This window comes from Mirounga angustirostris, unplaced genomic scaffold, assembly GCF_029215605.1.
Source record: "Mirounga angustirostris isolate CCGP_5_RB_7025 unplaced genomic scaffold, mMirAng1.0.hap1 SCAF_1, whole genome shotgun sequence".
NCBI classification, from domain to species: domain Eukaryota; kingdom Metazoa; phylum Chordata; class Mammalia; order Carnivora; family Phocidae; genus Mirounga; species Mirounga angustirostris.
The window spans coordinates 31,684,733-31,711,022 of record NW_026991709.1 but is presented as its reverse complement, the minus strand read 5'-3'; the positions used below and the strand labels follow the sequence as shown (position 1 = coordinate 31,711,022).

Genomic DNA, 26,290 nt, shown 5'->3' with positions numbered 1-26,290 from the left:
ATTATCATTAATTGCAAGTTAGAAGGTTATACACCACGAATATCAACCAGTTTTTGTATGTCCTTCCAAAAGTTGAGAAAGTATACAAACTTAACAATTGATAGCTGAAGTTGTCATTTTTGGTCTGGTTTGTATTGCAACTCATAAAGAAGTGTTGATGTTGACAGGGCACTTGTATGTGTGAAGGAGTCTAGCAAATATTTAGAGAACAGGTTTATCAACATATTTAAAATACTGACAAAAGTTTTATGATACTCAGAGATTTTATTGGCTAGTTAAAAACTACTTGGTTCAATCAATATAGTAACAACAGTCAGCACTTAGAAAATAAAAAGATTGAAAAACAGTCAAAAAAGCAGAAGTTATAGCTGCTCCTTGTGGAAAAACAAAACCTTGTGCATTTGTTTAATTTATAAGAAACGTTGCTGTTCCAACTGGGGTATATTAAAGAACAGTAAGCCAATGCTTGTCAGCATTGCAGAGGAACTCAGAGGATTCTTTGTTTTTATTTGAGTTCCTTAAAGTTCCTAATGACTTTATAGTTCTTTAAGTTGGTTTAGGATATTTTCAAAGACCAGGCAGCTAACCTGGTTCCGAGAACCATTTGTTCCTCGTTATAAGCAGAGGTCTTTCTTAAACTCTCCAGAGGAAGCATTTGGCTCTCTTTACCCATAAGACGGAGTGTGTGTTTGATTCCATTTTGACTATTGATCATTTGAGATTGTACTTTGATCTCTTCGACCTTAGATCATTTATGAACTAAGTAAATAACAGCATTTAGCTTGTTTTTCTTTAAATTTTACAGTCATAAACATGAAACCCAGAAGCATCAGCTCAAATTCATGACAAATTTCATAAACTTCCAAAATTTTCCTCAGAGAAGTTAACTCGTGTTCATTTCTGAGGTCCTATGCATGCTGGGCCTTTAGGGCGTGGTTCCAAGTGGAATAGAGATGAGTTGCTAAATTCTTCAAAGCTGATGACTGGATTAAGTGGGAGTGGGGGCTTTATTTAGGGCACTGGTATTCCAGCCAGAATACCTGTACATTTTAAAAGTGTATGGGGGCATGGTGATTTTGTATTTTCTAAATTCTCACTCCCTCTACGTAGCATTCCTAAAACTGATAATGCCAGAAATGTCCTCACTGTGGAATTCCTTGCCTTTCCTATTTGCCCTTCTTGCACTTTACAAACAGAAAACCATGCTGTTCAGACATCCAGAATCCTTCTGTGGTACACCCACAGAGGTGGAGAAAGCTCCCTGGCAGCAAACACAGGACTAGTGCCACAGTGCCTGATTTCAAAGCTGAGGACTGGGATAGACTGATCAGGAAGGAGCAACAATAAATCTTTCAAGGATAAAAGCGTGTTGCATGAGCATAAAACTGCATAGGAATTAGAATGGGGATGCAAATTCAAAGAGATTTAATAATGAAGAATGTAAAATTCACAACTTAAAACGTGTATTTATGTATTTATGTGTATTTCAGTGGACCCTGGTGGGCATCAGCTCATGTGGGTCTTTATGGTTCATTCATCAGATGTCCTTAAAAGAAGCAAGAACAGTTTTCTTTTGAATTTCATGTTTATGATAAGTCAGAAATTTTAAATACTGCAACCACTTAAACTTTCAAATATCAGCTTTGAAGTCTGAGAAGAGGACACGATCTTTTAAATTATTGGAGGGGACGCCAGTCAAAGGGTTTGTGAGGACCAATGAATTGGCCTTCTCAGGTACAGTAAGCTGACAACACGTGAAATGTTTCTTAATATCTAAAAGAGTTATGATCTTATAAAAGGAATTACAAGGCAATCTTTAGCTGTTCTGGACTAGGACCTTTGGGAGGCATCTTTGGCCAGAGTTTCTAATTGCTTCACTGGCTTAGTGCCTTCCTAGCTCTCCAGGACTTGGGTTAGTCTCTTGGACTGTTGACTGCAGGTGTTTTGCACACAGTAAACTCACCTGAGACTTATACTGGGTTCAGGGGAAGAGCCATGGAACATGGACCTTTCCTAGCACAGACTCAACTTCCATTATAAACAGTTTCCATTTCCATTATCTAATGTAAAAATAGGACTGGGGCACCTGGGTGGCTCAGTGGGTTAGGCGTCTGCCTTCAGCTCAGGTTATGATCCCAGGGTCATGGGATCCAGCCCCCCCCATCGGGCTCTCTGCTCAGGAGGGAGCCTGCTTCTCCCTCTCCATCTGCCCTTCCCCCCCTTGTGCTCTCTCTCTCTCTCTCAAATAAATAATAAATAAAATCATAAAAAAATAGGACCACAGACACAAATAACATATAGTAATGATTCATAATTTGAGATCTTTATTTTGATAGAGCATTATTTTTTGAATTATTTTTAGCATGTTCAATATTTTTTCACCCGCTTCTATTACTTCTATAAGCATAAATTTTATATTTCATAAAACACTGAGTGTAATGGGTAAAGCTAGCATTCTTAACAGAAGTTATAAAATGATTTGCTTTTCTACTAATTGAATGTCTAGTAACCTTTAATCAGGGTTTTTTAGCATGACTCCAGTTATCAGCAAAAAGAGGTCTTAAACTTTCCCAAGATGCTGAAGGCTGATTGAACTTTCCCAAGGGCCATATAGTTTGTTAGGAAAGGCAGCTCACACAGCTACACACCTGCATATTTGTTATGTTCCTTGGAGATTGAAAGCTTTGTTAGATACTTGGCATTATTATTCTGAAGCCCCCAGACAGCCTGTGATCGGGAAGATACAAGGAATTAACAGATCTGAAAGTTATTATGTTGAGAAATAGTCACAGTGATTTAGGGCAGATTGTCACCAATTAAAGACTCTTTTTGTTCAGCTGCTGTGTCTCTGTGTGTGCTATTTAGACTTAGTTTTTTCCTATCACTATTCCTTTCAGTTGGGGGGGGGGATGATGTTATAATTGGCAATCTTAATTATGCTGCACAAAGATACATTAGTGAGAATAGTTTTGTGTGTGGGTGAGGATTTTTCTCCCTTGAGACTGTTAACTACTAGACTTTTCTAAAACTCCGTTTTAGAAACTCTTCTCCTGTTTGAGCTGCTGCCATCTTGGGCTTGAGGGTAAAGAAACATCTGGTTTTTTTGTTTTTGTTTTTTATAATCACCTTTGTTTCCCAGCAAACATTTTAATTAGAAAACATTCCAGTCTTTCTCAGGCACTTGAAAAAAAATGTGTCTTTATGAAAATAGTTGTCTCAAGATCTAGTCCTACTGTATCCACTAACTCACTGTACAACCCTGAGTCCTTTTAGCTCCGGGTCTTTGAGTCTTGATTCGTAATTGGGGGTGGGGTAGAAAATGGGGGAGTTTGTTCTTAGGCTATATGAAGTTCTGATTTTATAAGCTATAGTAACATAGGCCTATTTTAAGGCATTATTTTAAATGCAAGGGATGAGAAACATCTCCACATTTCACTTCAGTGTGACGGGGAAGACTGGATGTATTTTGAAATGGCACCAAAGTGGAGTTCTCTTATCCACCACCAAGGAGAAAAATTCAGGTCTGAGTATCCCTCTTCTAGAAGGGCAGTCGCATTTTGGGCTAAAAATGCAGGCTTTGGTATCCAACTGAGTCCAGGTCCGAATCCTATATTTAATCACTTACTCGCTGCATACAATATCAGTACAGGAGCTAGGGAAATGTATTTAATCACTCAGATACCAGTTTAACACTAGACCTGAATTCTTCTGCAGGACAGCCCCAGATGGGGAAATGAAACCAGATCCCTTTTTCTGTTTTGCATATTAAACTTTTGTCTAATGTTTCAACTGAACAAAGCATTCTGTGATGAAGGAAAAAAAGAGAGAGAAAAACCCTGAAATAAGGGCTTTGAAAGCAGAGATCAGCTATGTCTTGTTTATCCTGTTAGTCACCACCTCCAAACACAATGCCTAGTACTTTTATTGAATGAATTAATGAGTGAATCACAAATCCTTGAGAGTTTGGTGACTCAGCATTTTCCCAGGGAACTTTATTATGCTTTAGAGATTTAGTAAACTTCTGACAAATGTGAACTCTTATTATTCTAATTGTGTAATCAACATTTAATATGCTATTGATTCTCTTATACTTAAATGGTAAATTGAGCTTAATTTATGGCAGTCCTGAGAAATAGCCTATTATGTTTTGAGTTGTTTTATTCTGTGAGCAAAATAACCAAATGAGTTTTTACTATGATTTCCTACTAAGTGTGGATATCATCACAACATAGCAGTTATTAATGGTCATATATATCATACATGTACATGCATATATAAATTTGTTTATATATGTCTGTATAATAAAAATATTAGTTTTGTTTCCGATTTCAGTCAGCAGAAATGATACACATCAAGCTAACCTAAAGTTTGTCATCGTAAAAATTGTAATATAGATTAATTGGTCAAGGGATATTATCAGTTAGCAATCCAGATTTGGAATATAGTAGTATAAAGGTCCGAACAGGTAAAAATCAATCCTGTGTTGAATACTAAGGGGCAGAATTTGAAACCATAGTATTTTTTAATCAATAAAACAGTTTTTGTATTATCCCTCTACTCTCGAATTACCACGCACACACACACACGCACACAGAGGTTTCCTATTCTTCCTATGGAAAGATGTATTTGTATATTGTCTGTGCTCTTACACCTTAAAAATGGCATGTTCAGGGGCACCTGGCTGGCTCAGTCGGTTGAGCATGTGACTCTTGATCTTGGGGTTGTGGGTTCAGGTCTCACATTAGGTGTAGAGGTTACTTATAAAAAAAAAAAAGAAGAAGAAGAAGGTAGTGGGAGGGGAAGAATGAAGCGGGGGAAATCGGAGGGGTAGACGAACCATGAGAGACGATGGACTCTGAAAAACAAACAGGGTTCTAGGGGGGAGGGGGGTGGGAGGATGGGTTAGCCTGGTGGTGGGTATTGAGGAGGGCACATTCTGCATGGAGCACTGGGTGTTATGCACAAACAATGAATCATGGAACACTACATCTAAAACTAATGATGTAATGTATGGGGAATAACATAAGAATAAAAAATAAAAATAAAAATAAACCAAAATCTTAAATAAAATAAAATAAATAAATAAAAATGGTATGTTCAGTTAGTCAAACCAGAAACCTGGGTCTCATTGTTGATATCTTTATTTCTGTCAACTTCAACCACTCAAGAGGTCATTTTGATTTTTACCTCCACTATACACTTCAGTTCTCCCCTTTGCACCAAATCCAGTGTCATCATAATAGTACCAGACCATCATTTTTCCCTTAATTAGTGCAGTGGTCTGCTAATTGGTCTCTCCACTTCCATTCTTATTTTCCTCTCCACTTCATTCACAGAGTGGCTATAATGAATATTTAAATATGATAATTCCATCATGAGACAGCTCTGCTTAAAACCCGCTGAAGTGCTTCCCATGGGAATGGAAAGAAAAGCTAACCCTTTATCATGGCTGCTGTGTATAGCAAACCTGACCCCTGGCTCCCCGGCCAACCTCGTGTTGCATCGCCGCCAACCTGCCCCACCATACAGGGTCTGAGTCTTTTCAAGTGCATTGACTGTACTGAGTTTTTTCTTCAACCTGCATTATTTCTGCCTGCAGTACATTTCCCCAGCATCAGGTTTACTCCTTTTTTAGGCTTCAGCTTAACTGTGACTTCCTCAGGGTTCCCTCACCTCCAGTCTAAATCACGTTCCTCATGTGGCATCCTATCCTGTCCCTTCAAGGCATGTATTACAATTATAGTTGTGTATTTATGTTTGTGTTTATTGGAATATTATCTGTTTGTTCTCCAAGACCTTGAGCATGACGAGTGTAGGACTCAGGCCAGCTTTGGTACCATTTCATATAGAATACCTAGCGCTTCATACTGAATACCTATTGTAAACATTTACAGAATGCCCACTATGTCTTGGGCATTGTTCTGGGCACTGGATATCTAGAGTGATAAAAACAAATTCCTGTTCTCTTGGAGGTGACATTTGAGTGCAAAGAGCCAGACAGTAAATACATAAGCATATTCTTTGATCAAGTACTGTCTCCATGCAGGGCGCTAAATACAAAGTTGGATTTTATCAAAGAAAGAACACATGCCTGTCTTGCCCTAATGGCTCAGATAGCCTCATTCTGTCTGTGTTTTTTTAACCCTGCCAAGCTACTCCTGAGTGTGACTTTGGCTCTGGCACTTAGAGAAGCCCTCATCAATGGCATTCTTTGTCCTCCTTTGCATTTGTACTGGCAGCTGAGAAATTTGGCAATTCCTTACACAGTGACTAACAGTAATACCTCTTTGCAGATGTAATGCACCATATAAGTGGCAAGTCCTGTACAAACACTAAATAATTAGTCTTCATAATAACTCTAACAAGATAGAGTGTAAAACTGTTTTGTATGGAAATAACCGAATCATTGTGAATATACCTATTGAAATCACAGCATAGTGGAAGGATGTGAGTTGTGATTCTGAAATTCTTGACTTCTGTTTTTTTTTTAACTGCTAAAATAAACACGTATACAAACGGTACCATATAAGATGCTGTTTTACAAATGCTGCATTTTCTTCATTCATAAATTAGTTGCATTTATAGTTGAGTTTAAAATATGTGAAATGCAAACATCTAATAAGCTAGAACCTATGATTTTGACAACCTGACTGACTTTGGCAGTGCATTTTTTTATGATACCCCTGATTCAAGTCTGCTGAATATTAACTACTTAAATGTTGATCTGTAGTGATGTAGACCTTCCTCTAGAATACATTGCAGATTTAACTTTAAACTTGTGTTCCCTTTGTCTTGATGACTTAGTGCCATAGGAATAAATGCTAGAGAATATCTTGTATTGTTGTTGGTTCCTGAAGTGAAATAATTAAACCACGAAGCATGGACTGCAGATAGCCATGGGGGCTTTTCATAGAAAGGGTCACTATGGTGTGCGTGTTTCTGCAAAATGAGAACATGGCTTAAGCTTGGACCCAACCTGAAAGTAATTCTAACCATTAAAAGACCAGGAATGGGTGTCCCCATTGCTGTGCCCCAGCAGACAACAGAGGAATGCAACTGTGTTTACATAAGCTCATTCTTCCATCATATGTTGTATAAACAAACAACTTTACTTTTTTTATTCCAGTAAGAGCTTCTTCTGTTCGCAATGTTCTGTATTCGTTGTTAAAGTTGAATGGTGTTTGAAATGCTATATAACTTCTTCAGAATGTATAATTTGTTTTACAAAAATGTACTGTTTAAAAAAAATGTACTGTTTCTGAGGGTACAGCCTAAGAGGTTTGTGAAATCTTCAAAAGCTCCAGTAGTTAAGAAAATAAGTGCTTTTACCAGCATATTTTCTTCCAGAATCTTAACCAAAGCATAATTTAAGTTTTAAAAATAGAGTTGTGTTCTATAAAAAAGCACAAGTAGAAGATGACATAATTATTGAAGAGCATTCATAGATGTATTCAGTGCCAAATTTTAAAGTGAGTATGTATCCTTTAGGAAACTGTTATGATTAAATCCTGACTTTGTGCAGAATTGATGTTTGCTTGCATCATTTAAAAAATCAAATTCCTTAGCTTTAGAAGATGATGGTATAAGGTAGATAATACCTCATGGAATATTATTTTACATGTTATCATTTTAGTTTTCCTCTTTGATGGGTTAAGATATCTTTCTGTAAATTCATCCTTTTTGTTAGAGTGTTTTTAAAAGTTTGGAATTACTCTTTTAAGAAACGTTAGAGCATTTTGGAGTGCCCAGCCAGCTCAGTTGCTAGAGCACAGGACTCTTGATCTCAGGGTTGTGAGTTCAAGTTCCATGTTGGGTGTAGAGCTTCCTTAAAAAAATTTAAAAATAATAAATGTTAAAGAGTTTTGAACACATTTGTACCTCAGATAACATGTTGTTCTTCTGGGTAATGCTGTGAGCTTACTAAGTAGGAATGCAAGTAGTTATAAAAGCCTTTGTGATGTACTTTCTTATCTAGCTCCTAAAACATTTATCTTAATATAAAATAACTTGCAATAAAACCCTATTATATTGCCATTTTCTGACAATATGAAGATTAATGTTGTTTCTTGACAGACATCAGCATTTATATAAACTTTATAGGAGGAAAATACCAAAGTTATAGTAGAAATGCCAGGCACAAAATATGTGTTCAATACAGATATGTTAAATGGAAGAATGATACTTATTTTGAAATTAGATAACATTTATTTCAGCGTGTAGGTGGGCATTTAGATAGAGAAGTAGCAGTATCATGGAAGTGAGTAATTTCGGATGCCTGGGTGGCTCAGTCCGTTAAGCGTCTGCCTTCAGCTCAGGTCATGATCCCAGGGTCCTGGGATCGAGCCCTGCGTTGGGCTCCCTGCTCAGCGGAGAGCCTGCTTCGCCCTCTGCCTGCAGCCCCCGCTGCTTATGCTGTGTGTGTGTGTGTGTGTGTGTGTCAATTAAATAAATAAAATCTTAAAAAAAAAGTGAGTAATTTATTCTCTACTCAAAAGTAAAGATTAGGTAGGTGATAGGGAATTTTGAAAGCAATTATAACAGGCATGCTCTGACTAAACATCTATATGGTTCTTGTCTTTGAAAATATCCTTCCTCTTTTATTTTTCCTCCAATATACCCTAATTTTAAAGGATTGTTTTGATATATTATTTTCTTTTCCCAGTCAACAGCTTACTACTCTTTGCTGCAAGGTTTAATTGACAAAGTAATCTTTTAAATAGAAAACAAAATCCCAGAACTGCGTATTATTTTCCTCTTTTTTTCCCAAGATACCTACTTCTAATTAAAATGCTTATATTTAATTAAAACACTTATTATCGTACCAGTTTTTTAGTCATTTTATTGTTGTAATAAAAGCAAATTACTGAGAAGAGTTAGCACAACATACTAATCTGAATGATGAGTTCTAATTCTCAACATACCACTGGAAGTTTGAAGTGGCGTCTTCCAAACATGGAAAAATCTGAGAAAACACAAGAATGCAGGAAATATTCAGAGAGTCAGTTGACTGTCAGAAGAAAAAGTTCTCATTCAACTTCTGTTCCAATAGAAAGAGGTTAGATATTAATTATATCGTTGATATCTATGTGGTTAGAATTGTGAACACTGTATTCAGATAAGACCAGATAGGTGGGCAAATAGATAGAGCAGAGTCCTTGGTAGACAAGGACTTGTATTCTAGCACTGCTGCTAAATCTTTACAGATTACTTATTCTTAAAATGAAACTAATAAATTCACATTGTCCTAACCTTATCATGGGGACTAAGTTGAGTGGATATTTGGTGTGGTTCCTTACATAGCAAATGTTCAGTAAATGTCGGCCATTGCTAGCATTATTATTTCATTGCTCACATTAACACTGTTATTATTTATGTGACATGCTCCTCTCCTCTCTGAGGAGCCTTAGATTATTTAATTTCTAAAAGAAAAAGTTTGGATCACCCATCTCTTAGGCCCCTAACTGAACCAGAATTCTATGATTCATGAAGCAGAAGGCATTGTGGTTCACAGATGTTCACCACATGATTAGGGAACAAAATTAATTCTAGGAGCGGGCGCCTGGGTGGCTCAGTTGGTTAAGCGACTGCCTTCGGCTCAGGTCATGATCCTGGAGTCCCGGGATCCAGTCCCGCATCGGGCTCCCTGCTCGGCAGGGAGTCTGCTTCTCCCTCTGACCCTCCTCCCTCTCATGCTGTCTCTCATTCTCTCTGTCTCAAATAAATAAATAAAATCTTTAAAAAAAAAATTAATTCTAGGAGCACTTGAGCCTTACCAAAACTGGGTAGTCTTAAGAATGCAGTGCACTGATCTACAATCACTGTCAGGCCTTCTGCAATAATGGAGTGGATTTGTTGGAAATATAACTGATGAGATAGGTAAATGGCATTTTATAGTAAAATGTTAACCTGTTAAGAAAAATGCACTGCACTGGTAATGGGAATAACTCTGTTTTCTTCTGGTCTCTTCCCGACAAATAACTCAAGCTAGTGACAAAGTTTCTTGGGACTCAGTTGCCTCTCTTTATGGGATGGATTAGACGTTGTCAAAAACCAGTGCCTGTTCTATAATTTTATGTTTTATTCAGTTCTAAAATTTCCCAGAGGGTTCTAAAGGAGTGTTATAAATATTAACATCTCCATAATACTTGAAACATTTTCTGTTTAACTTTTTTTTCCTGTTACCCCCCTTTTCTCAACATTACCCAAATAGATTGCAAAGTCAACACTAAATTTTAGAATCCTTTTCTGAAAACATGTTTACCTATTTTGGGAATTATATTGAAATTGGTGTATCACTTTTCAGAAAGACCAATGATTTTATGTTTTGTTTTGTTTAAAAGGATAAATCTTAGTCAAGTATTTTTTTAAACAAAAAAAACTAGGGAGATTCAAAAATTCAATGAAGCTTATGTTTGTGGTTATTGTTTTTTTTTTTTTCTAATTTAACAGAATGGAAAAGAGTGGGAAGTGGTTGAGCCAAATTCTGTGTACCAACCTGTGAATATAAAACATTACATAAATGTGGAGGAAATGTAATGTTAGGATGAACAGTGGTTTGTTTAATAACTTTTTAGGTGATACCTACTTGGATACATTATATATATATATATATTATTCTTTTTCAAATTGATATCAAATCTTCTTTTCAAAAGTTAGTTCCAGATTTTAGAATTTCATAATATTCACACTGTTTCATAACTATCAAAATATGCATTTTGATTTGTTAGAGAAGGAAAGATTTTTTTTTTTTAAGAAAAATGAACTGCATTTGAGAATACTTACGGATGCCATTGGTTTTTCTGCCAAAATGCTGCCAATCATTTGAACTCAATTTTTAATTACTTAAGTATATACATGAGTTAAGAAAATTGGAGGGTTGCCTGGGTGGCTCAGTCGGTGAAGCGTCTGCCTCCGGCTCAGGTCATAATCCTGGAGTCCTGGTATCGCACCACACTATCATATCAGCCCACGTTGGGCTCTCTGCTCAGTAAGGAGCCTGCTTTTCCCTCTCCCCCTCCCCTTCCCCCCGCCCCCCGGCTCTCTTGCTCTCTCTCACGCTCTCTCTCTCTCTCTCAAATAAATAAAATCTTAAAAAAAAAAAAACAAAAAAAGAAAATTGGATAATTTAACTAAAAGTTCATGCCATTTTATAATGTGACACATACTATTTTCCCCCAAAAGAAAATGTTCAGGACATGTACAAGGAAGAAAGTTGCTTTTATAGAATAGAGAAAAAAGTCTTCAATTCATAATTCTGCAGGGCTGCCTGTAGCCATAGGCAATACTAGTTTTATGCTTTACAGCTGCAAAAGTAATTGTATGAGCATTATCTAAGCAACAATCTTTAATGGATTACATTTTGTTAGCTTTTCATTCTATACTGTAAAAACCCAAATAACCGTAAATGAAAAAAAAAAACTTGATTTATCTGACTTAGACTTTTGATATTTCTGAAAGACATTTTATTATTCATTGGTTTATTTGAGATACGATCTCAAGTTGTAAGTAAGATATAATGTTTCTAAGTTGGTTTTTAAGTTCACCAAGTAGAAAAATTGTACAAATGGTTTATTTTTATTTGAAAAGTATTTTCCTTCTTCGTGTTTCAAGGGTGTTAAAATTTTTCAGAGGTGTTGTCTTAGATTACTAGTGTAATCCAGTAAAGGCACATACTGTCTGTTAAGGTCCATTCATTTGCTTTTTCTATAAACCTTATGTTTTATTTGTAGTACATTCTTAATACCTAATTATAATGTAATTTTATAAATAGCAAAAGTCTTCAAAGCCTGTTGTTTTACTTTGTGGTAACAGTAGCTGGAGTTTTCAGTTCAGCAAGGTTTACTTTTGTGTCTATGTATTTTATTAATAAATAGTGTACAGTATTAAAATTAGAATTATGATAGTGTGGTGTGATTATATTGACTTTTCTTTTTCCTTTTACCATTCTTGCCTAAGAGGACCAAGTCTCCTCTTCGAAGTCTTATTTTCCAAGTGTTAACATAGTCATGTTGTGCCCAAATTGTCTCAATATGCAGATTAAAAAACGGTTTTGTTTGAGTAGATGTTAAAACTTACGCAGATGTGTGCACATACTTAGTTGGTAGAGGGGAAGGAAAAGTAGAGAATTAGAAGAGAAAAATACAGGATTTTGTAAGCCTGTAAGTTTGTTTGAGGTTCTGAAACCAAAACTTAAGCGTTTCTTTTGAAATAATAGTTTGAGCATAAGTTTTCTACAGTGTAGTACTTCATCCATGAAAGTATTTTTCAGTGTCATTGGACTAGAGAGACACCCATTTCAGTACAAAATTGTTGTACCAAACGTTCAGTTCAATAGATTTCAAAAGGTAAATAACATTTATCACTTCAAATTTGTGCACATAATATATACCAATGAACATTTTAAGTACCATCTTAAATAAGATTACAAAAGTTGTTCACATTTTATTACACACGGGGAGAAAATGGAGTGGGAGAAATAATATTTTTCGGTTTTGTAGTGAAGTATGCATCTCCATGCCTGATTTGTAAATGGGGAAAGAGAGGTTATGTTCAAGTAAACAAAGGAGTTGTGATTTAAGACTAACTGATGCTGAAGAATTCATGATTTCTTGATGTTTACCAGAGACAGAGGACAATTTTGCTGTATGGACTGTTTTTGAAATACAGATGTTGTTTATTTTCCACATTTTATTCCAATAGTTACAAAGTGAATGATACTGCTTGTTTTATAGTATGTTAATATTACATTGATATCAAGTTGAGGTCATTGTAATAAACTTTTCCTCCTCTAAAATACAGGGTTAATAACATAAATAGGGTTAATAGAATCTCTCACCCTGAATAGGTTTAAGGATTCAGTGAAATAATATTTACCATAAAATAACTAAAAACAAAAATACAAAAGTTACAAAGTGACCTATTTGGTAACAGTGCTGTTCTCATCCTTGGCTCCTTCTAATGTTTGCTTCACTCAGTGATAATGGAAAAACACAGTATTTTGAACACAGTCGTTTTGCAAATATATCTAAAATTTCTATAGTAAGCATATTTAAATTGTAATGATTTTATGCTTTTATACACTAGTATGAAATATCTTTAAAATAACTCTCAATTGAATGCATGTTTGGAAGTCTATTTTGGTTTGTACGTGTATGTAATTCACTTAATAATAGAAAACATCATCCCAGTGTGTCATGTAAGTCAAAGGAGGGTTCAGTTTTATTCATTAGCACATGGATGGGAAAATGTGGGCAGTAGGCAGGGAAGAAATGCCAAATGCTAACTGTGAGGGCACGAAATAGTAAAATACACTTGTCCACTGGCCCATAGAGAATATCAAATTATCCCTGTTGTGTATGCTTAAGGCCAGATATCTTTATCAAGTTACATATGTCTCTTAAGTAGATATAGATCTTCCAGGGTATACTGGGATGGCTATTACTACTAGTTTATTATTAATAAACATCTCTTTGACTGGAGTTCAGAGATTAGGACTGTATATACCACAATTGAGTATAATGATGTCATCTTGTTCCTGCAGTCCTACGGGATGACTTCAGACAAAATCCTTCTGATGTCATGGTGGCCGTGGGGGAGCCTGCTGTGATGGAATGCCAACCTCCACGAGGCCATCCCGAACCCACCATTTCCTGGAAGAAAGATGGCTCTCCACTGGATGACAAAGATGAAAGAATAACTGTGAGTATTTAATTCAGCAGTGGGGAGCATTTATAGATCTAACGGTACATATCTTCACCAAAGAAAAGAGAAAAGTGAAGTAGGTTTTTTTTTTTTTAATAAAGGGTTACATTATCTCCCATTTTCATTTCTTCTTTTAAAATAAACATCTTTCCATTTTCCCTGCATTGACATGAAAATGAGTGAGGAAAATGCATGTTGCTTAATTTGGAGATTAGAAGAGAAAACTTTAATTTCTACTTTAATGTCTTAGACTTAACACTTCCATGTATGATTTAGTTGTTATTATAATTCAGGGCACATCACATGTCCATATGCTACAGTAAAGAATGTTAAAAATTTGGTAATATGGTTATATTTCCAAAGGCCTCCCAAGTCACTTCAACATTTGTTTTTGTTTTGTTTTTTTTTAATCTCTTTCTCCTTTTCAAATGGCTTTTGTGTTCTGTAGAATTTAATATTCCTGAAAACTGAAATTTCATTCTGAATGATGGTTAGTGTTGGATTTATCTCATTCCAAAATAAAATCACATTACTAGATTATTAGATTTCAAATTCCTGCTGTATACAAGTAGAGAAATATGCTATCTGGAGTAAGGATGAATTTTTCTTCTTGACATCAGTGATTCCATATGACTTCTTTGCCTTTTCTTTGCTTTTTCTGTCTTGTAAGGTATTGACTGATGTACCAAAATAACTGAACTTTCATTGATTCTATGATTGGACAATATTGCCCTTTATAAATTTCTTTGTTTTGCTCATACTCTGTGTCCATTATGAATTAATTGACCAAGATTTAAAGGTACTCAGGAGAATATGTGTTTAAGGAAAAGTCACTGCTAAACATGTAGAAGAACAAAGTTGTAACACAGACTACATAACCCTAATAAATGTTTGCACTATTTCTGAACAACCAGTTATCAGATTAGCATGAGAATTAAATAGTGAAAAATAAAATCGAGAAGCTTATGGTAGGGGCGCCTGGGTGGCTCAGTTGGTTAAGAGAAGCTTATGATAGACGGGTTTTAGGGAACTTGAAGAAAAAAAATCAAGCATTTTTTCTGCACTGATCTGAATTAGAATGAGTCTCTCAAAGGGTTTTTATAATTCTAGCAACTGGGGTGAGAATAACCTGGCTGTACTTTTAAGAGGTGCTGGAAAGTCACATGGCAAAGTGAACTGTATGGGAAACACTGGTTTGGGGAAGCGAAGTAGAGAGCACAGGGGACAGAGACTATAGGAACAAATGCTTCTCTTATTGGTGATGACAGATTCCTTTTAGATTTATGTACAATTAAGATAATATCTTTGCCTTAAAAACATATTTTAAGTCATCTACTGACCACTATCTCTAATTTCCATTTCCCTGACTGAGTGATTCAAACACATTGAACCATTATTACCCATTTCCTCCTTCAGATCTTTCCTGATTAATTACCTATTTGTGTTTAATACAAATTAATGCTAAAATTCTCAACATTGGAGGTGCAGCATTAAGCAGAAATTAGTGAGTGCCCTTCTGAAGTTTATATTCTGTGAGTAAACAGGTAAAACCAAAATAGATAGTATAATATACAATATGCTAGACTATAATCAGTCCTATAAAAAATACTAAAGGGGTAGACAGATTAATTAAGATAGGGATAGTATTTCAGGTTTAAATAGGATGACCAGAGAATGCTTCCCATAAAGACCTGAAAAAATTGAAGGAGGAAACTACACAAATAACTGGAAAAGTAAGCAGATAAAGCAGTAAGTTTAAAGACCCTGACATGGGGCCTACCTAACACATTTTTTTAAAAGAGCAAAGTGGTCGGGGGGTTGAGCAAAGGGGAGATTGGTAGGAGATAATATTGGGGGAATAAGTAGCCAGACTGTAGGAATATATATGTGTATATATATATATATATATATATATATATATATATATATATATATATATTCATTTTTTTTTTAACTATGAGACCTTATGGATTTTGTGAATAGTTTGGCTTTTCCCCTTGAGTGAGGTGGAAAACATCAGAGGTTTCTCAGCAGAATCCTCTGCTGTGTTGAGAACACACTGAAGGATAATAATGATTAAGCAGAGAGACTAGTTGGGAGCTTTTGCAATAATCTAGGCAAGATGGAATGGTGGTTTGGATCAGTGTGCTAGGAGGGGAACTAGTGAGGAGTGGTTAAAGCCTGGATCTGCTGTGAAGCAATAGCCAACAGAATTTGCTAACAGATTGGATGTGGCTTATAAATAAAGAGAAGAGTCAAGGCTTACCTTAATTGATTGGTCTGTGCAATTGAAAATATTGAGATGCCATTAATTGCAGAAAGAGAGGATTTGGGGTTGGAAGTATCAGCAGCTCAGTTTTGGACATTGTAATTTTGAAATTCTTATTAGATATCCAAGTATAAATGTCAAATAGGCAGTTGGAAACATGAATCAGAAATTCAGAGTTGAGGTTGAGCCTGCAGAAAAAAATGAGTTGTGGTAGACATAGCAAGTACTCATTACTATGCAATCCTCCCCTCCTTCTGGGTGGATGAAAGACTCTGCTTCCCAGTTTCCTTGCTGTTGGGCAGACCAATTTGACTGGTTCAGCTTCATAGGCTGTGAGTGGAAATTAAATAAACTAAATACTAGAGAGTGGGCCTCCAGCACTTTCTTTCTTTGCCATGTGGCAAACGAGGACACGTGTTCCAAGTAGTGCAGCTACAATATGGACACTCAAAGAACCTGGGTCCCTAAGTTATGGGTACCAAAACTTTCCACGCTACACTTCTGTCTTTCCATGATGGACACATCGAATGAGTGAGCAATATTTGTTGTACTGAGTCAGGGAGCATTTCTTACCACAGACTAATGTAGCTTATCCTGATGAATATGGGAATCATCATCATGTCCATATTATTTAAAAACAGGAGACTGAAATCACCAAGGGAGTGATTATATGAAGAAAGGAAAAGAGGTCCAATGTTTAACCCTCAGGGAGAAGAGGCAGAAAGAGCAGTGGAGACTGGGAGTGAGGAGTGAGAAAGGAGGGAAAGCAGAGGGCAGCCAAGCAAAGACAGTGTTTTAAGGAGGTGGCAAAGACTGAGTCAGTTGCAGCTGGTTCATCACATAATAGAAGGACTGAGAAGCGACCATTGAATTGAACAAGTTGGTGGTCATTCATTGATGACCTTCAGAAGAGCATTGTCCGTGGAATAGAGGGGTTGAAACCTCACTGACCTGGTTCAGGAGAGTTTGGAAAGACTGAAATCAGACAGAGTATGAACAATTCTTTTCATGTTGTATCTAATATAGAAGATACAAAATAAAGGTGATTGTAGTCTCACATTTTGAAAGGTCAGATGTACTCTTAAATACATGTGTATCCGTGCATTTTCTGTGATATTCACAGTTTAAAAATGCTATGGTAAATTTGATTTTTTATAAATCTCAGAACTTCCTATTGTATCAAATATTGAATTTGAAGAGATGTCATGGTTTATGCCATAATGTTTAATTTATTATTGGGTCTTCATATATCCTTTGCTGCCCAGAGGCTGCTATCCCATGAATACAGGGCACCGTTTCTCCTACACATTAGTAGGTTAGAGTCAATATAAGAACCACCTGCAATCAGGAATCAAACAATTTAAAGTTGCAATAACCTATGACTATGAAAAAATGCCAAGATGTTAACGTATAAATAATTTTAAAATCATTTAAATGCTGCCAAAATGATGATCCACGATAATGTTCCATATGCTAGGAAGTTGTAACATCTGAAACTTTTACTATTTCTAAGACCATCTGTGTGTTTTGGATAAATTATGGCTGTTAAACTGATAAAACACTAGAGGTAAAAAAAAAAAATTATACAGACAGGGAGATGAATAGATTAAAATCAGCAGTTTGGGTTCAAAATTACTGTTCTTATTTAGATCATATTGTTTTCGTTTTTGTTTTCCTTTAGGCGAGACTAAAATTGAGTAATTAAAACAAAAATTTCAAACAGAAACAGAATGTCTGATGTTTTTTCCAGTTCTTTTTGTCCCCCCAAACTGAAAGTAGACTCTTAAGAGATATTGGTTATTAGATATTTTATATGATTCTTCTTTTCTAAGCTTTGTTTTCAAATAATTGTTTTCATTTCTGTTTTTAATGTACTTTGCCAAATGTGTTGGGTACAGATGAACAGGAGATTAAAGCACATAATATCTTTATGAAAGGCAAGTAAAGATTGCACAGTTATTGCTACAGTTTTGGTTATAGGAAATTCTAGAGTTCTTTAATGTGGTGGCTTTCTTTGTTGAAAATGTAAAGTACAACCCTCCCAGCTGTGAGAACAAAGACACGCCCTACCAAAAGGGGCAAATATGTAATTGAATTGTAGCTGCACCTGTATTTTTGATGTTCTTAAGTCATTTCTTTTTACATTGACCTGGATTCTGAGCCAAATTTTAGATCTATGATGATTATAAACCAGCAATATATAAATAGCATTTTCTTATTTTCCTACCTGACAGGAGAATCTTTTAGAACTCTTTTGGCACTGATTTCTTAGAATAATTTGAAGGAGGACTTAGATGATGTTTAGTCTTTCTTCCTTTCTTTTATTTTTTTTCTAGACATGAGTATTTATACTTAGAGTTAGAAATAGAAGTAGTTTAAATGGCAGGCTGGATTAAACAGATTTACTTCATATGCCTGAGAATTAGTCATAACCATTATTATTAATAAATGAAATTTTCTCATAGAGATGAATCAGAGGGCCGAAACTTTTTTTTTTTTTTTTTGGTGATGTAGAACATTTGGCTATGCCTTACAAAAAGTGATATATTTATTTTATTTCATTATATTTTGGAAATATTGTGCTTAAATTCACAATTGTTTTGTAAATGTGAAAAATTGATAATGTTAATAGGAAAAAAACATATTGAGCACCTGCCATGTCCCAGATACTCTATATTATCTCATTTTTTTTAGTTTTTTTTTTTTTATTTGACAGAGAGAGACACAGCGAGAGAGGGGACACAAGCAGGGGGAGTGGGAGAGGGAGAAGCAGACCTCCCGCCGAGCAGGGAGCCCGATGCGGGGCTCCAGCCCAGGACCCCGGGATCATGACCTGGGCCGAAGACAGTCGCTTAATGACTGAGCCACCCAGGCACCCCTCTATATTATCTCATTTAATTCCCTTGAAAACTCAATGAATAAGCTTTTTTTTTTTGCTCCCCCCCCTCCCTGGCACACTTAATATCCTGGAAAACAATGATGATGATAGTAAACACTTACTATATAGCGCTTGCTATGTGCCAGGCCCTATTCTTTATATATGTTGACCCTTTTAATCTTGACAACAACCTTGTCAGATAAATACTAAAATTTCACTAATGCAGCAATTAACTCTGAATTGACTGGGGAACAATTATGAGAGCATCTGTCTTTTGCTCACTAATAACATTTTCTATAGGGTCCTATAGATTTCACTACATATATAATGACTCTGATTTGCTATCAATGTAGATTTTAACTTAGAATGGTAGTAACCTTTAGCTTCTGCTGTAAAATATTACCTTTAGGGGGTGCCTGTTTGGCTTTGAAGAACACGCAATTGTTGATCTCGGGGTTGTGAGTTCGAGCCCCATGTTGGGTGCAGAGATTGCTTAAAACCTTTGAAAAAAATGTTATAAAACATTATCTTTATAAGGGTCTGGAGAGGTGGTTCACTCAGTGAAGGTTATGGTGGTGTTGAAACTAGGATTGGTACGTTTAAGAATTGGTCCATGGGCACATGGGTGGCTCAGTCAATTGAAGCGGCCAACTCTTGATTTCGGCTCAGGTCGTGATCTCAGGGTTGTGGGATCGAGCCCCATGTCAGGCTCAGTACTCAGTGTGGAGTCGGCTTTAGATTCTCTCTCCCTCTCCTGCCACCGCCCTCCTCCCCCACTGCCCCTCATGGGTGCTCTCTTTCTCTGGGCTCTAGAAATCCTACCTCAAAAGGTATGAGGATGATAAATAACTGTTTACCCTTTGACATTTAGGGAAAGAAGGATTTATATTAAAAAGGATATTATGAATCAGTAAATTATTCAATTGAATGTGTTTTATAATTAACTGTCCAAATTGTAGATTAGCCAGGTTCAAATATAATCAGCTATACATACTTCAAAGCTTATTGCTGAAAAACTAAACAATTACAAGAAATTATATGATGAATAGGAAATTGAGTTAAAAAAACACTGTTGATGTAGTGGCTTGGCAATTTTGTATAGATACAGTAAAGTATAATAAAAACTAATACCGTTAACAGTACAATGTAAATTGTGAGATCTACCTGGACTCAATTCTAAAATATCAGAGTTAGTTTCTTCATAATAACCTTTGGCTGTCATTTATCTTGAATGATTTCATTTTACTAGTTAAAAGAAAAGCTTAAAAGACATTCATCTTTTCATGGTTGAAATTCTTAGCTTTTGAGCTAAAATTAACAGATGAATAAAACTTGCTTTTTCCATTCTCTTTGTATGTGGCTTTGTGACATAAACATTTTTTAAAGACTTGTGTTATTCTTTGCAATAAGCTCTGCCTTGAATTTTTAATTTTTCTTCTTGTTCTCTATGCTATAGTAGCATGCTATAAATATTCTGTGTATCTTAAAGGTTTTTTTTACTTAACTGAAAAAAATAATTTAGGTGATGGAGAAATAGTTTCATTATAAATTGTTTCCGTCAAAGCCACAGTCAGACTTGAAACCATTTTATTGTCAATTTCATCTACTTATCACATAACTATAGTAAGACTTTTTTCATTCTTCTTTGAAAAATGTAGAAAAAATTTACAGCATCAATGTATTTTAACATGATGAACAAGTGTATTAGTAAGTTTTTCTTAAGGTGATTTATATGGGATGGCCAGCCATGCTGGCTTGCTGGGGACTGTCCTGTCATTTGGGTTAAAAATCCCTAGTCCTGGGAAAAGCAGGACAGTTGGTCACCCTAAGCTTAGATTGTTTAAAGGAATTGATTTATAGATGAATGAAAAATCACATTCATACAAGGTATGTAAAAAATAGTTACAAAGCAAATAGAAGGGTCTTAACCTACGTCATTTCTTTCATAAACCAGTTAAGGATTTGAAAATCATGAATGAAGTTAGGAGAAAAAGTCATTTATACATTGAAAAAATTATTTAGCCCTTCCCAATCCCATGCTGGAGAGGTACGGTTATTAGAATGTAGTATATCATCAGTTCTTTTCTTAGTCCTTTTCTGCTTCCTGTGTGTCTTGGTAGGTTTCTTTGATTTCCCTCGTTGGTGTGATATTTTGGTGAAAAGCAGCTGACTCACATCCCATCCAAATCCCCAGTGTCCTCCAGATCCTTCACGAATTTGGCATTCAGCCTCTCCTTGCCAATTACTTCCTTTCCCCCCAATTCCCACATGTCTCCTTCTTAAGCCATCTGCTCCCTCCTCCCTTCCTCTGATTAGTGCTTTCCTCCAGTCTTCCGATTTCTTTTATTGTTCTATGTCTGCTTGTTTCCTTTTCCCCTCTCCTCCCCTAGAAGAAATCAGCAGACTTAATGCAGCTGATGTCATTGAGCCCCCTTTCCCTGAGAAGTTAAATTTGTGTTCCTGCAAAATAAATACGTAGTTCTATTGTGTGGAGGTCAGAGGAAACTGGTATAGTCAACTAGATTTCTTTTTCCTGTCCATCTTACATAGAGAGTCATGCATATTACATATTTTATATTTTTTAAACATAAAAAAGTTATTCATGGTTTAAATCTGAGTTACATCAGTATAAATCTATAATATGAACCGTGGTACTGAAGAAGGAAGAAATGAGTTCAAAAGTAAATGTATGGACTATACTACTGTCTTAATTTTCACATGTAATAATTGAAACAGTGGATTAGTAGAATAAAACATGGTCTTCGGTATTATAAGACCATATTATAACTTCGGGTTTCAACATGTATTAAATGCATGATCTTACAGACATTTGATCTCTATAAATGTCATTGTTTCCACCTGTGACGTGAATTGTCTAATAATACCTATGTTGGTTCATTGGTGGTGTTGTGGGAATCCAGTGAGAAAATACATGTCAAATGTCATTGTAAATGGTGACACACTCCCTCTCTCTATATTAGTAACGAATGTTCTGGTTATTACTGTTGTTGGTATACGTACCTGAACGCTGGAGATACTTAGTTATCAAAAACTCCACAGAAAAGGAAAATCAGGAACTGTCTGGACCATAGCAGCTTTAACTTTCTGAATAAACAAACAAACAAAAAATATAAATATATATGAAAAGAGATCTAGCACTTATGTCTCATCTAAATTTCTATGTCTATCTGATTCAACACTCTGAGGAAATTCCATTTTCTACAGAGTCACCAAGAGTATTCAGTTTAGGTGAGTATTATGAGTAAAGAGTTTAGACGAATACTGATATTAAGAAACAAATTTGAGGCCTCTGTACATCTTTATTGTGAAATGCAGTGACCAACAGGGGATTCCACAAGAGAATTTAAGCCCCTAATGCTCTAAGGCATTCACTATGTGTAACAAATCGACTTTTCTTCCGTGCATCTAGTTATGTACAATTCTCAGGGGAATTGAGAAATGCCATGATTCAGATGAGGTATGCTGATTGAGCAAGGCTGGTTTATCTTCCCAAGGAACATCCTGAATCTTTCCCAAAACTTGTAATTCTATTTAAATAGTTATACATTTACTCATGTATGGACACTGAAACTAGAGAAAAGAAAGCCAAGTGTTTCAGACCCACTTGTGAAGTCTAAGTACTCTTATGAAAGAATTGTAATAAACGAAGACATTCTCAGTTCTAGCATTCAAATTAGTTTAGATGACAGTATAATTATAAACATAAGTCTGGTGAGCCTGTAGTTATTGCTCTAGTTTTTCATTATATAAGTGTTAGAGATGAATTTAGAACCTTGGATACCAAGGGCTTGAAGGAACAGATGATAAAAGTCTTTGCATATGATCTTCCCTCTGCCTGGAATGTCCTGACCCTTATATCCTCTTTGTCTAACTCACTCATTTTTCAGGTTCTAACTTAAAGACAACTTCTACAGACAAGTCTTCTGCAAAACCCCACTCTGCTCATCCACACTAGATTTATCACTCTGCTATCCTGACCTATGCCTTTTACTAAGTACTTTTCTTTTAATCTGTTAGAAATCATTATTTGTAAATTACTCCTCTAATATACATAAGATACTTGAAGGCCAGCTGTATTCCCTAGGTCTGTCTTATGGTAGGAGCTCAAAATACATTTCTTGGGAAAATATTAAGTGAATGAAATATAAATAAGACTAATGTTTTCTAGCACACCTAGAACTCAAAGTTTGCTCACTTGAACATACTTGATTTTATGTCCCTACATACTTTATGTATTTATTGTTTTATTCCCCTATAAAATGGAAAGGAGGTATCATCTACACTATTTCTTTTTTTCTAAAGCATGGTTTCCATTAGATTAACAGTATGCGAAGGAAGAGATACTATACAAGTTAGTTCTGTGAGTAACTATATTTCTAAGTATGACTTACAGATACTCACAGAATTTTACAGATGGAGCTGACTTGAGAGATTGTGAATAGGCAAACTACTTTATTTTTAAGAAGAAAGGGGAAGCCAGGGGATGTGATTTGCCCTGAGTCTCTTAATGAATCTGTGTTGTGAGTCAGGAGTAAGAGCCAGACATCTCCACACCAGATTTCTTCCTGTTCTGATTTTTCCCATGACAGACTAGACCTGATCAACTCTTCTAAAATAGTAACACTTATGTTTGACTAAGACAAGTCCTAACACAAATCCACAGGTAAAGTGTTTTACTGGATTCATTTCATATAATTTTGTCACTTGTTTTGTGTCTCAAATTCAATATTTCCTATCTTGGTAAGTATAGAAAGTAGTATTTTTTCAATATAGCCTCAGCTTAGTTATCCACTGGGCACAAGCATGGCCTTGTGTCAATTTGATTAATCATTCTGAACATGTTTTGGCTTTATCAAGTATGTTACTAAGAATGTATCCAAGTTCATCTTGAGTGATTGTGGTTGCCTCTGAATCTCATTCAAAAAATGAAAGTTTACAACAATTTAAATAGTAAGTTAAGCCTAACTTATGGCCATCTTGGGAAAGTCTTTTCTATCTGAAGTTCCTTTTTTTTTTTTTTTTTAATTTTATTTTAAGTAGGCTCCACACCCAGTGTGGGACCTGAACTCACAACCCTGAGATTAAGAGTCGCATGCTCTACAACTGAGCCAGCCAGGTGCCCCCTGAAGGTCCTTTTTGAAGCTGCAGTAACAAATAGACCTTGGCCAAGTCCTTTAATTATTGACACTATTAAGATAATAATATCTTCCCCGATTATTTATTAGGATTATTATGAGAATCAGACCAGAGCAATGAAAGTGTTTTGAGGACTATCAATGATAGCCTCAATTGGAAGGTGTTATTTTAAGTGTTTCTGTCTTTATTTTCAGTTAATGTTCATTCTGCAATGGTATTTATAACTTGGAAAGGTAAGAGGCCAGTGATTTTTAACTTCAGAATGAAAATGAACCCTTTTGAATTAGATACTCAATGGACAAAACAAAACAAAACAAAAAACAAGAAAAAACTGATTAAACTGTTCTGTACCTTGTTTTGATCAGTTTTTAAGTGTACATCAAATATACGAGTCACCTTCTCTATGGCATCTACCTTGAAGGGGCTCTACAACTTATAGTCCATTTGCCCATTTTTGTCTAGGTCCCTTGAGACACCTTGTTGTAATTCCTAATAAAGTTCTCATATGTATATGTAAACTCATTCAAGTATCAGAGAGGGTGCAAGTGGGTTTGGAAGCAGAGGTACTGTAGTGGAGACGAAAGACTGCCAGATAATGTATTTTCTATTTCAACAAATAGTCTTTGGTTCAGGAAACAGGAAATAATACACTATAAAGTTTTCAGGTTTCCTCTAAGTATGGTAATGAACATCCCTATGAGTACAAGTCCTAACATATGTGAAAAATCAAAATAATCTTGAACAGTTTTGTTCTTGTACAATGTTGATGTTTTATGCTGTTCTGTGCTTCATGCTGTTTGTCAGTACTCTTTTAAATGTTTTGAGATGATTCTGGCTTTCTGATTTTTTTTCCAAACAGGTTTCCTTAAAAACAGTTTTGAATATTTTTCTAAAATCTAATCCCACCCAAATGTTGGTTTCAGCCAAAACAACGTTAGAAGACATAGGGAGTACCTAGCAGATCTGCCCAAGCCACCTTCCATATGGAAATCGGCCAATTCCTGAAATTCACTGGGCTGAAACCTGATGTGGATGTACGCTGCTGGTTAGCACCCATGATCAGAAATCAGAGTAGGCCTTCCAGAAAGTAGTGGCTCAGACATTTGAGTAATCAGCTAAAGAAAGGTTGTACCTCATAATTCAAAGTAATTATCAATACAGTACACTAACCAGAAGTATTATAATTCTATGAAATGAACACACATGGTCAGATGACAAAGCCTGTAATAAGAATTTCAGATTAGTTGGGTATACTAATAGAGAAAGCAGACTTACAAATGTTCCTCCCCCGCGGCCCCCACCTGCCTTTTTTCTCCCCTTATAATACATGCTCACTCAAGCAGCTGCATTTCTTCATTTTCCAAGACTTTGATATATTTGATCAGGCCGTTACATTTCTCCAGATAGCCAAGGACTAGTGAAATTTTACTACTGTCTGGGAGCACTTTGTTTAATTATGGGTTAAAGTAGTTTGCCAAATTAAAGGTATAATCTTTTGTGGGTTCAAGGATGATGCTCTAACCAGTTTATTTTATTTTTGGTGTTCTATTAATCACAGATGAATTGCTTCTCAAAGGATACAGTTTAAAAAAAATTTATCGTAAAGCATTGCTTATAAATCTTACCTGTGATGTGGAAAACATTTAAATGATAGCAAAATACACTTTGGTAAATTCTCTGTTTTAAAAAAAAGTTGACTTTTCTAATTGCTTGTAATTTTTGTGTTTGCTCAGGACAACCCAGACTTCATTTGTTTTCTGTTTACCATAGGCAGAATGAATTGTAATCTTAAAAGCAAAGGAGTCGATTGAAAAGTGCACTTGATTATACAAGGCATTCTTTCCATGTTTTAACATGGTCCAAGATGCAGAAATCAAAGAAATTATTTTAAGCCTTAATCCCCCTTTAAATGGGGTTGGGATTTCTTTTTCATTATTTGTAACTGGCTAAGATTGACTCTATCTATTTCTCAGTCTTGTACTATTATCACTTTTATATAAGGACATTCTCTCAAAGAAGAATCCCTAATCTTATGCTGAGGCTGATGTCTAAACTAATGCTGATTTTGCATTTCTTTTGTTCAAAGGATAGGTGCTTTAAAAGCACTAATACTCTCTTGGTAACATCTGACCACTTCAATTTTTATCTTTTAAACCCAAAGAATTTGATAATATGATAAATAGTACACTTGTAAAATAATCTGGTGTGCATTAACAAAATTACTAACAGATAGCACAGGTTTTCTCTTCTTAAATCTTACAAATCTAGGTGATCATGAATGCTTT

The 26,290-nt window shown here is 35.5% G+C and overlaps 1 protein-coding gene across 1 annotated transcript in view; it reads left to right on the top strand.

The window, feature by feature from the left end:
• Positions 1-26,290, top strand: part of ROBO1 (roundabout guidance receptor 1) — a 1,126,461-nt gene that overhangs the window by 972,513 nt on the left and 127,658 nt on the right. The window contains exon 5 of the mRNA XM_064580171.1: positions 13,541-13,698. Coding sequence (XP_064436241.1) covers positions 13,541-13,698 — 158 coding nt within the window. The remainder of the gene's footprint in view (positions 1-13,540; positions 13,699-26,290) is intronic.